We start from the raw sequence: 12,088 nt of genomic DNA, 5'->3' as shown, positions 1-12,088 counted from the left end.
AAAATTATAGTTTTAAAAGTTTTGGATTTTTTTTAAGATTTGAAAAAAATTAAGTTTTTTAAAATATTTTTTTTAAATAATTTTTTTTAAAATTACCAAAAAGTGACATGTATCACTTAACATAGATTTTTAATGGCAGTTGACGTATAGACTCCTAAAATTGTAACGAAAAAAAATTCAACACCTATTTTTAACAAAAAAATTCTTTACGTATTAAAACATTTTTCGAGATATAATTTATTCACTTATTTACATACTAAAACGTATTAAATCTAGTCGTGTTCTTCATCCTTTATGAACACTTAATAAGATGAAGCAAAGGAGGGGGTCTCGGCATGTGAAGAGGAGAAATGAGCATTTAATTTTTTTTCGACTTTTATACAAAAGCCCATGACCGACCCGACCCGAGCGGATCCCTATCCCGTGTGTTTTCAAATTAAAATAGGGTAATTCCCATTTGGTCCCCGGTTTTTTAAATGGTTAGCTTTATCCCCTAAATTGAATTTAAACCAGAATTTCTTTAAAATTGACCCTCCAATTTAACTTTTATTTCAATTCCGTCCTTTTATTATTAATATATATATATATATATTTGTTTCTTTTATTATTTTTATTATTTTTATTATTTTCTTTAATTTTTATATTATCATTATTCTTATTTATTATTTATTTTATCTTATTTTTTATCCTTACTATATTTTTTCTAATATTTTATTTCATATATATATATATATTATTTCATTTCTTATTATTATTTTTTCCCTAATATTTATTTATACGCTAATATATATATATATTACTTTATTTATTTTTTGTTTATCTTTTTTCATTTTTTTCTTTATTTATCTCTTTTTTTTATTTTGTTTTATTTATGTATATTTTTATATATTTGTCTTTGTCTTTTTATTTCATTTTCTCCATCTTTATTTTAATTATGTTATTTACTTTTTTATTATTTATTTCATCTATTTTTTCCTTATTTATTTTATATTATTTATTCTTATTTATTTTCATCACATTTTTTCTAACACCTTTCATGACTTCTTATGGGTACACTTTCGAATTAGTCGGAGGTGAATAATTGGGATCGTTATTTTTGTCTTTTTAATTTAAACTTTTAATTTTCTTAATTAAAGACGACTGAAAATTACGTAGTACCGAAAGGGCAGTTAATGGGTAATAATCCTTCCTTGACTGTAACCAACTCCTAAACCCAACATATTTATGGTGAAACGCAGATTAAGTAAGATGGTATCCGATCTATCTAAATATCGTTTTAAAATTATCGGTGACAACTCTAACCTAATTATTCAAGTCAAAATCTAATTCCAGACCCAACCAAATGACGGCCGCGACATATATATATATATATATATATATATATATATATATATATATATATATATATAATGGAGCGACGTATTTTTTATCAAAAAAATGGACGGATGATTTGATATTTTACTTTAAATAATAAATAAACAAATTGGAAAAAGCCAAAACCGTAGAGACATTGCAGACGTGCTGTCCTCACTTTCTTAGCGTTCCAAAATTTCAGAACAATGAGCAAAAGTATTTTTTATCTCATTTCTTCAACTGTATTTGTTGGTATTGTTAGGCTTTGGATAAAGTAAACGTTTAGTATTCAAACTATCACTTTTGTTCCATTTTAGTCATTCAGTTATTTTTTTTTCAAAATCATGTCTAACGTTTACATTTTAGTCACCCGTCGTTAAAAAAATAAATGAATTATCGACATGGTATTTTCTTTTTTAAATGATGACGTGTCATTACCTTATAATGACATGCCAACGTTATCTTCAATTTTTTATGACGGATGACCAAAATGAAACTAAAACTAAACGTTGTGTATAAATTTAAAAAAGTTAATTGGATGACCAAAACAAAATAAAAGCGTAGCTTGGATACTAAACATATAGTTTATACTTAAGCTTTTTGAAAGCTTCTAGAAGCTTTTGTTCTTCAAACTTCTAACTAAACAAAAAAGGAAAAAGAAAAAGAGAAAATAACCTCAGTGACCAAAAATGCCTTATAATATACGATTTTAACTAATTTTTTTTGGATTTGCTAAAATGACCAACTAAATCGCAATGCGATCGATAATTCGCAACGCGATCTCCGGTATCACAAATCAGTTTCCAGATTCGCAACGCGAACATGGAATAAACCGCAACGCGAACTTCGACTATCGCAACGAATTTGGAATAAATCGCAACACGAACTTCGACTATCGCAACGAATTTGTAATAAATCGCAACGCGAACTTCGACTATCGCAAATCAATTTCTAGATTCGCAACCTGAACTTCGACTATCGTATTGCGATACGAATCTGGAAACTGATTTGCGATACCGGAGATCGCGTTGCGAATTATCGATCGTATTGCGATTTAGTTGGTCATTTTGGTAAATCCAAAAAAAATTGGTTAAAATCGTATATTATAAGGCATTTTTTGTTAGGTTATTTTCTCAAAGAAAAATATGAAATATAAATACTCTGCTGAACCATCTGACAGCTACGTTTCTTTACAACTTGTTTATTTAACTCATGAATTTGGTTTAAGTTAGATTACGCTTGACAACAATTTATTAATATAAATGTTTAAAAAATATTAATTATATTTAGATTAATTATAAAAATATTAAAGCTTAATGTAAAATATGTACCTAAAGTTTAAGTGCTTAAAGTTTTTTTCCGTTAAAATATGTACCTAAAGTTTACGGCGTTATATTTTTAGGTGTCTGTCGTTAAATTCGTTCATTAAGTGACATGTGTAAGACTTATAAAAATCTAAAATTTTACATATTTATTTTTTTGTTGCCCTCCTAATTTCAAGGCTTCGCCTTGTATAATTCGGACTTTAGTGGGTGTCTCCCAACAATAATTTTCTGCATACAAAAAAACTCGATCTTGAGATCTTATTTAAACGACATCAAGTTGCTTACCACTTGAACCAATCCCTATTGGTTTATTTACGTTAAGTCAAATATTAATAAAAAAAATGTATAATTGATCGATTTAATTATTCTTTTGAACAAAATAAAAAATCAACTTTTAATTAATATATCATAAATGATTAAGATTTAGAAATATGGATTAAATCAATCTTTCTTTTTTCTTTTTGAATTTACAATTCATGTATCTTTATTTATTTAGACGTGATACATTGATATTAAATTGGTGCGTGTTTGTTCGGTTGTCTATTCCATGAAAAACCTACCAACTAAACTAACTGAAATGTCTAAACCTGTAAAATTAATTTGAAAAAAAAAAAGAGAGGATAAACCACAATTAATATTATTTAACATTTAAAACCAATGCACAACATACATAAATCGAACTTAAAATGTAAAAAAAAAAAAAAGATCCCGGGAACTAATGTCTACTGGTCAGTTCATCGAAGGATGCTAAACTCGCCTCACGATCCGGGGATTCATGATGAGTCCATAAACAATTATGGTCATCTGGCAGCCTGTTCAATCAGTTCTTTGTACTCGTCACTTACGAAAGACTTCACTTTGAGACCATCACCCTTCCCTGGAGACTCGTACTTTATTCCAATTACGGTTGCCAAACCTGTACAAACACAATAATTTCACTCATTGCAGATCAAATTGAAAATTAGCCATGTTTGAGATAGTGCTTGAGGCCAAATGAAGGGATTTAACATACGATTAAGTAAATTCTCTGTGAAGCATAGTTTCTCATTGGTAGAACTCAGATTAGACATAAGGTGTGTTATAAATTTGATAGAACTAAATGATGAAATGACACCAGGTCGAGGGATACCAAAAATATGATTGCCTGAAGTTTTGTGATAAGCTTCTATCTCCATAACTTCCATAAACTATGGAGCCAAACTTAGGGCTTATATAATTTAGGCACTGATCTAAAATAATTTGAGATTGAGGGCTCGTGCAACATAAGTTCAGTACAAATTATAGTAATGAACTGAACTCAAAGTCACAAACTATAACAGACTGAATACTTGTCATGAATAACTAAAACAAACTCTTGAAGTAAACATCCACCTTTAAAGAACAGTTTTCAGTGAAATTAGCAATTCTTCAGAAGGCACGGCAGTTGATGTTTTAGTTTATAATGGCATAATGAACTACTAGCATAGTAAAAAACCATAAGGGAGGGAAGGTACTCACTTGAATGTACACGTCCATATAAGAATCTTTCACCTTTCCAGAATTCCAAAGGTCTTGACCTGATCCTTGTGCTTCTTCTCCTCCCTTCATCATCAAATGTTGTACCGGAACCTAGAAAGAAATAACTCAGCTATTCATTCCAACAGAATTCCCAAATAGTTTTAAAGATGCAAGTTGAGCTTTTGGTATCAGTAGCACCTGCAAGGCTTTGTCTTCGATAATGTGCTTTCCCCTTATGTTTATTGCATGGCTGTGGTTGTATTTTGGCTTTCTTATTCTGTTGCTAAATAAGCAAATTAAAAGTAGAAAAGAAAAAACAGATAAATATGATAAATTTTCAAAAGAAAGGAAATAAACCACAAATAGGCATCCGTTTTACTTATTTTTCTTCAGCAAATGCATGAAATGATTCCATTCATAGGTCTATAGGCAAGACTAATAAAATCTGAAGGTAGTCCATACAGCAAATTGAAGCATTCTAAATACAAGCATCTAAAAGAAACTGCCACTAACCCACAACCTTGCAACATTTTTTATTCAAAATGACAATTAGCCATTGCTCTGCAATACAGATGCATCATTTTCAGTATGTGAAGTTTCCTACCAAGACTTCTAGATCAAGTTTCAGGCTTTACCTTCCTGGTGGTTTTAAACATTTTCAATTTTTTTTAATAAAACCCATAAGTAGTTAACAGTCCAAAACTAGGTTGAGATTCAGAATGATTTGATATAATGCTTATTCTTAGATACTATAGTAGATCAAAGTGCTTGTCATTCCTCAAATAGAGTTAACAACTTTGTGTCAGTCAACTGTCAATTTTAATTATTTATCATGAACTGATGACAGCCAACAGAACACAAAATGTTTAATGTTACAGTTGTAGAAAAGGCAATAAACATTAATCCTACTATAGTCTAGGTGGAAATGTATACAATTTCATTTCCGCAAAATCAATCTTTGAGCTGCAACTTTTAGAAGACTGGTAAATTAGAGTAAACATTTTGAGTTGATATAAAATTGTTATATGGCTCTTTCAGCATTGAGAGAGAGATAGGAAATGGAAGAACAAAGTATGCACGGATTCGCAAAAATCCAGTGGTAGACCAGAGAATACAAGACTCATAAAATTAAGCAAAATCAGAGAAATAATCAATATTCCGAAGATACAAAGGTAATAGTATAGCTTCTATATGGACGCCCAAAAGAGCACTACAGAACTCCCTATTCATGGAGGTTGACAGCTAGATTAAGCAGAAAAATAAACAAGATAAAGAATCTTGGAAAGTACAAACCTCGTGCAGCTGCTCAGCACTTTCAGCAGCTTTTAAAAATCCATTCATGGAGTGGTCCTCATCAATAGCTGCATTATATTCATCTGTTAGGGGAATGGAAATGTTATTCAAGATTGTACCACGCCCAAGGCAACTAAAAGAAGAAATTTATAATCTACCGTGCAGGAATGTGAATGTCACAGTTCAAATCCGACAATATTAGATTTTGAAAATATATTTCAATGAAAATTTATTTAAAGCAAAACAACGGGTAAAATTGGCTCAAATTAGGTTATACTTCAAAGGCAGAAAATTACTGCCTGAACTATCTTTGGTCTATAAGATGGGATTTCTGATTTATAACACAACCAGAAATGTGCTGCATATGTTAAACTGATTAGCTAAATGGGTATATCAAATATAAATTTGTATCTCTAATGCAATTTGTTTATTCAATGGTACAAGGAAATTAGTCTTCACTAGCTATACAAGGCAAAGCATGAAAATAGGAGATCCCATCTGACAAGAATCAGCAAGGCTTCCGGAAAGTTGTCAAATGGTCAGCATGAATATGGAAGGCTTTAGGATAGGCATCTTAAAATTCTACATCTTGCAGCAGTGACTTGAAGATCTCTTGGTGGAATAAATACCCCAGGACATTAACAGGTAAGACCAACCAAAAGCACTAGATCTTTAATACATTAGCAATTAGCATAAGCAGCAAGAGTTTTCATGGACTGTCAACTGAAACTCAGGTTTATTTCCCTTCGCATAATCAGATAATAAAAGGAAAGCCATAACCTAAAAGAAAGCAAATAAAAACCATGATAAAGCTCATAAAACCACTTGGCATTCTCCCTCCAGGGTTACCCAATAGCACAATAGGACATATCAGGTCATAATACCACTTGGCATTCTCCATCCATCCACACATTTATAGGTGATAAAAGGTAAAAGGCTAATAAGTAATAAGGAAGAAACTTTCTTTCTAGTTTGTAAAAATCATAATAATACAACTTTGAAAGATAACAAGTATGCTAATATGCAACAACAAAATAAACCTTATAATTCAGACATTTTAGTATCGGTCATTTGTTCACCATCCCACAACAATATCTCATTGACAACAGAGAAAATATTCATACCCGACTCTCTCTGAATGGCACCTGAGTTATCAATGGTTGAACCTTCCACGTTAACTTGGATCTGAGAAGAAACAACTGCTTCCAGGGGTATATCTTCCACCTGCATTTTTTTCACAATACCTCGGAGTATAACAATCAGAAACAAATATTTCCACAAGCTGCAAATGAGTCTATTGAAAAATCGATAGGAAAGCTCACCCTTCCAAATTCATTTGGTTGGATTGTACGACTATCTGATTCAGTTTCAGGCCTTCTTAAACTGTTATTCTCTAAGTAGGTCTGAGATCCACTAGATGCATTTATACCAGAATCAAACCTTCTTGCATTATCATTTACAAATTTGTCAAAGAAACCAGCAAAATCTCCACCATTGAGCTCAGAACTTGCATTAGCAGTTGCAATTTGATTTGCCTCTAATAATGGAGACCTTACCAGATGAGACATGTCAAGATTCATTTCATCAGCCTGACTAGATTGTTTATTGACACTTTCAATAGGAGATGCATTCCCCCTAGGTGATTGATCAATATTGTCAGTTGAAAAAGCATTGAATTCTGGATCTGACTGCAACAACTGTTTTTGCTGCAATGATATTGAAGCAAATGGATTTCTTGGAGGTGTAGGAGAAACTAATTTAAGAATTGAACTTTCTGGCTGCTGTTGCGGTGTTTGTCTATCATTATTGTCAGACACACTTAGTCCCTTCTCTGTAATAACCTGATCAGATTGTTTACTGTTACATTCAATTCCAGATGCATTTCTCACTGGTGATCGGTTAGCATCATCAGTTGAAAATGGATCAGTTAGTACATCAGACTGCAATAGTAGTTTCTTCAGCAATGAAATTGAAGTCAATGGACTTCTTGGTGGAATGGGAGAAGCTAACTGATTAACTGAAGTTTCAGGATTTTGTTTCTGTGTCCTTTTACTGAACCCTTTCATGAAACTTTGCAAGTCCGATAACGAGTTTCTAGGCTTTGCCAAGCTTTCTCTAGAATCCTTCAAATCAATCTTTCGAATATCTTGCAAGTCAGGAAGGCATATATTCTCCAGATCAAGAGGTTTGATCTGAAAACGCTCTTGAAGAAGATTGACTGTGTCATCCCCATCACAGGTACTGGTAAGTAAATGGTCCAAAAGTTCACTAACCTTGTTCTCTACATTGGCCACTGAGACAGCACATAGCATTATGTTATTGCATGTACGTAGCGGGGGTAACTTGCAACATAATGAAAACAAACATATACAACAATCAAGTTATATGGCAGGTCAGTTTTAGTCTTTTAAATAAGACATCAAGAATGGGATAGCAGAGACAGAATAAAGCAAAACATTAGGGCAAATCAACCTTTCCTGACTTACCGCTCAATTCCTTCTCTTCTAATTCAACATTCGGGTCAGAATTTTCTGGTTGCAAATTGCAAGCTGGACTGGGAATTTCCTCCTCAAAGCTTTCCAGAGGGGAGAAAGCAGTAGAATAGCAATGTTTATATTTAACGGATCTCCTGAACATAAATTTATAAGGCTAAGTCAGATAACAAGTATGTCCAAGAAAAAATTGGATGCAACAGAAATTTGGTAACAAGAAACATTGATCAAACCGCAACAATCCAGGACGACGAGGCCGTGCAAACATGGATTGATTATTCTGATCCAAATCCTTCAGAACAGTGCCTGTCTGCTTCTCTATTTCTCTTTTGGCATCTATATAAAACAATACATACAAACATGGAAAAGCTAAGTTCATAGAAATATTAGAAGACTATATTTCCACATAAAACAAAATTGAAATCGAGCAGCAAACTTACTCTCAGCCCTTTCAAATGCTAGAAAGAATTCTTCGGGATCTGTCAATTTATCCATATCTAAACTCGGTTCCAAATTCACAGTAGGCTGACTATAAAAAATAATATGAAGAAATGCAATGAAATTCAACATACGTTACCATCAAACTAAAATAAAATCAAGAAAAACAAGCAGTTTCAAATAAGATTAACCTTGAATTATCTTTCAAAAAGAAACGAGATCGTTTACGACCTAAAGCTGGTCTCCGTTCTCGAGGATGTTCCATATGTTCAGCATCAGAGTTAGACACTTCCAACTTCAAGAGCTCTGAACTATTATCTACAATCGCTTTGGCTTGCTCTAGAAGCTTATTAGGACTTTGAACCGGCTGAAAATTTATCAAAAAAAAAAACAAAAACAAATCAGTAAATTAGTATTTTTCTTATAGTACAAAAGAACAGTGAAGTAATTTTAGGGCAAGGAACATAATTCAAGAAACAAAAGAAGAGGATAAACCATGGATCTGAGAAAATCGTGAGAGAGTTGAAGATCGGCCGAGTCGTGAGGTGGAAGAGGGTTTGGGAAGGAAGCGAAGGTCCGAGGGAAGAGCGAGAGACCCGAATAGGCCTCAAGCGGGTCCGAAGGTTGAGATTGGAGAGGCATTTCTTTGAGTTGATGGGATTGAGATTGGGCCGAGTGTTGAGAGAGGGGAGACTGCAACTCTTGGAAAGGGAGTTTTCAGTTTGTTATTTGAAAAAAATAAACTGAGTGGGATTCGAATGCGATGGGATTACTGTGGGTCTACGGCGCTCTATTGTTTTCTGTTTGCAAATTCATTTACAGCTTTTCCCACTTCATCTACCGCTTTCTTTAAAAATTGTAGCCACTTTGTTAGAACTGTCCGAATTAGATATGGATATTGATTGGCTAAGTATGGTGTTTTTTTTCCAATTTGATTTGATAAAAATATATTTTTATTTAAAATTTGATTTAATTTGAGTTTAAAATTAATTTTATTTAGCTTGTCTTTTGAGATATACTTTATATTAAACTCAACTCAATTCGACATAAATATATAATATTTTTAATTTTATTTGATAAAATAATTATATAATTAAAAAATAATATATATTGAATTATTAATTCAATTATCATAAATAAATAAGATATAATTATATTATCTTTTATGTCGAATTTGATATTTTTATCTTAAACTCATTTGACCTACACTTGTAATCTAAAAAATCACATGAACTTTGATTTTTTTTAAATATTCACTCAATAAAATCGAATCAAGTTAAAACCTATCGAATTTGGATCTCTTGTCTACTCTTAATTCAAATGGATCGATTGTATGTTTTGATTTATTATTCATTCTAGCAAACTTGTACCAATATAAATAATAAAATTTTATGTCTTTATAATTAAAGTATGCAAATTTTAATTAACAATATAAAATTTAACTAAATATAAAGTGATTAATTTATAAATTGATAATAAATAACTAAATAAAGCATAAGATATATGTTTATCTAAAAATAAAGAAGATAAAGATCATAAAATCTCATAAATTTTTAAATTAAAAGTCTTAAAATAACCTTAATCTACCACTTTGTCTTTTTCCTTTAGACTTTAATTCCACCCTCTATTTTAATACCTTTATACAACAATATTGATAACACAAATTATTAAACTTTGTATAGGATTATTCTACACTACTCAATTTAAACATAAATTAAACTTGAGAAATATGTTTTCTCACTCATTTTATTGTTGTTTAAAAAAATCGAACTTTATAAACTTTCATTCTTTACACGTAAACACTAAGCTTGTACTTGATTTATGGGCTACTTAAAAAAAGAGATTAGAAAATATATAGTTTTTGTTATAATAACATTTATTATCAACTTAAAAGGTATTTTCTTGTTTATTTATTATTTAAATTGATAGAAGATAGTTATTAACTTGCATTTCGTAAAAGATATAAAAAAGGCACCTAAAATATCTAAAAGGACAAATATTATTTGCTTGTTTTATTTGTTGGAACAATAGTTTATTTATTTACTAATTTGAAGTGATCGCATATAATATTATATTAAAAAGATTCTTAATCATTTGATAATGAGTATTTTAGTACTCATTTAAATCTAAGACTTTTAAGAATAACAATAATCCGTTTAAATATCAGAGTTGCTTAGTTCATACACAGTTTATTTATTTTAAATTCATCTTTTATTTTTAGAATAAATTATACAATTAATCATTAAGTTTTAGTCTATAGTCGATTTGATCACTAACAATTAGATGAGGTATCAATTTGGTGTTGACATGGAAACCTTTTTTTATTATTTTACTTCGTCATCTTCTTCATAAAAAATAGTAATTTTTTCACAATTCATTCGCAATTATAAACTCACTCTCTCGCGTATTTTGTTACCACTTTAGACATTGACAATTTTATCTCATCTTTCTCTAACAATTTTATTAATTTAGTTTTTTAATAAAAAACTAATTTTATTAATAATAAAAATCTCAAATTACAATGAGAGTTTATATAATCCTAAACTAAAACATAATTAGGATATTATCTCATAACTATTAACAAAAATATAATAGACACTTAAAGATCATATAAGGGCCATACAATGAAAAGGTGAAAAACTTATCCAAAGACCTCGAACAATAGATAGATACAAACAAATCTGATCGCTACGATAAACAAATCAAAATAGAGGATTTGACTACTGAAAGACCACCAATAAACACAAATAAAAGCCAATCATCGTAATAAAACTATATACGAATGCATGTTGCGTATCAAACTCCAATTCAAGGGTCCAAAATAGGGAATATCATTGGGATAACAAATAAACGCCATCTTAATCAGTCGCGACAACGTCAATTTTAACCTTGAGAAAAATAAATGACAAGATCAACTAAAAAACTCAAGAAACACCCAAAAAATATATACCATAAAGGCTGAGAAAATCGTGTCATAAAGACAACATTATTATGAAGAAAAGATGCAATATATAGAAATAAAAAAACAAACAAAGAAATATCAGTGACAACAATCAACACTAAAGCTGATGACGCCACCAACCAACCAAAGATGAAAAGACACAAACAAACAATAGTTTAGAAAAAAATAGAAGAATAATATAATATTTTTTAATATATTTTTAAAAATCTATTTAAAATAACAAATTTAAACATAAAAAATTATTATGTTTGGAGTTTTTCGAATTTAAGCGATTTAAGATGTTTGTTTGAAAATCCAGTGGTGAGGAGCATTATTTCGAAAATACAATCAACATACATTAAAATTGGCCTCATCACACGGTTGCTAAAGAATAGTAGATCATTAGAATGTCAAACTTTTAGATGATATTTTTATTGGTTTTGAGTGAATTTTTTGAAAAACCAATATAGTGAGAGGGAGTAATAGTGAAATGCAAATATTTTGATACTGATCTTATTAAAAATGACAACAAGTAGTGACAATTAATTAATATCAACGATCGAAAGAGTTGACAATTTTCTAAAAAAATATGAGAAATAAAATCATACCATCACTCTATTAATAATTTAATGGTCAAATGATTTATCAAAATAATAATAATAATAATAATAATAATAAAATTTAATGGTCTAATGACAGAAAAACCAATACATAAAGTTTAGTGGCAAAATTAGAACTTTTTTAACCTT

The 12,088-nt window shown here is 30.3% G+C and overlaps 1 protein-coding gene across 4 annotated transcripts; it reads right to left on the bottom strand.

Moving 5' to 3' along the window:
* Nucleotides 1-3,299: 3,299 nt before the first annotated feature.
* LOC120125228 (centromere protein C-like) lies at nucleotides 3,300-9,216 on the bottom strand. Of its 4 annotated transcripts, none has more exons than XM_039143710.1 (11): nucleotides 8,894-9,216; nucleotides 8,590-8,765; nucleotides 8,401-8,489; nucleotides 8,194-8,296; nucleotides 7,955-8,097; nucleotides 6,791-7,761; nucleotides 6,593-6,692; nucleotides 5,469-5,551; nucleotides 4,374-4,458; nucleotides 4,176-4,286; nucleotides 3,300-3,594 (listed from the first exon to the last, which is right to left on the bottom strand). In XM_039143710.1, exons 1-11 carry the CDS (start codon nucleotides 9,038-9,040, stop codon nucleotides 3,479-3,481), a joined length of 2,124 nt encoding a protein of 707 aa, XP_038999641.1. In that variant the 5' UTR covers nucleotides 9,041-9,216; the 3' UTR covers nucleotides 3,300-3,478. The 4 variants fall into 4 exon arrangements, with proteins under 4 accessions (XP_038999641.1, XP_038999642.1, XP_038999643.1 ...); XM_039143711.1 differs by having other exon boundaries at nucleotides 4,374-4,452; XM_039143712.1 differs by having other exon boundaries at nucleotides 5,469-5,536.
* Nucleotides 9,217-12,088: the final 2,872 nt, after the last annotated feature.

This window comes from Hibiscus syriacus, unplaced genomic scaffold (assembly GCF_006381635.1).
Source record: "Hibiscus syriacus cultivar Baekdansim isolate YM2019G1 unplaced genomic scaffold, ASM638163v2 tig00110430_pilon, whole genome shotgun sequence".
NCBI classification, from domain to species: domain Eukaryota; kingdom Viridiplantae; phylum Streptophyta; class Magnoliopsida; order Malvales; family Malvaceae; genus Hibiscus; species Hibiscus syriacus.
This window is presented reverse-complemented; position numbering and strand designations above follow the sequence as displayed.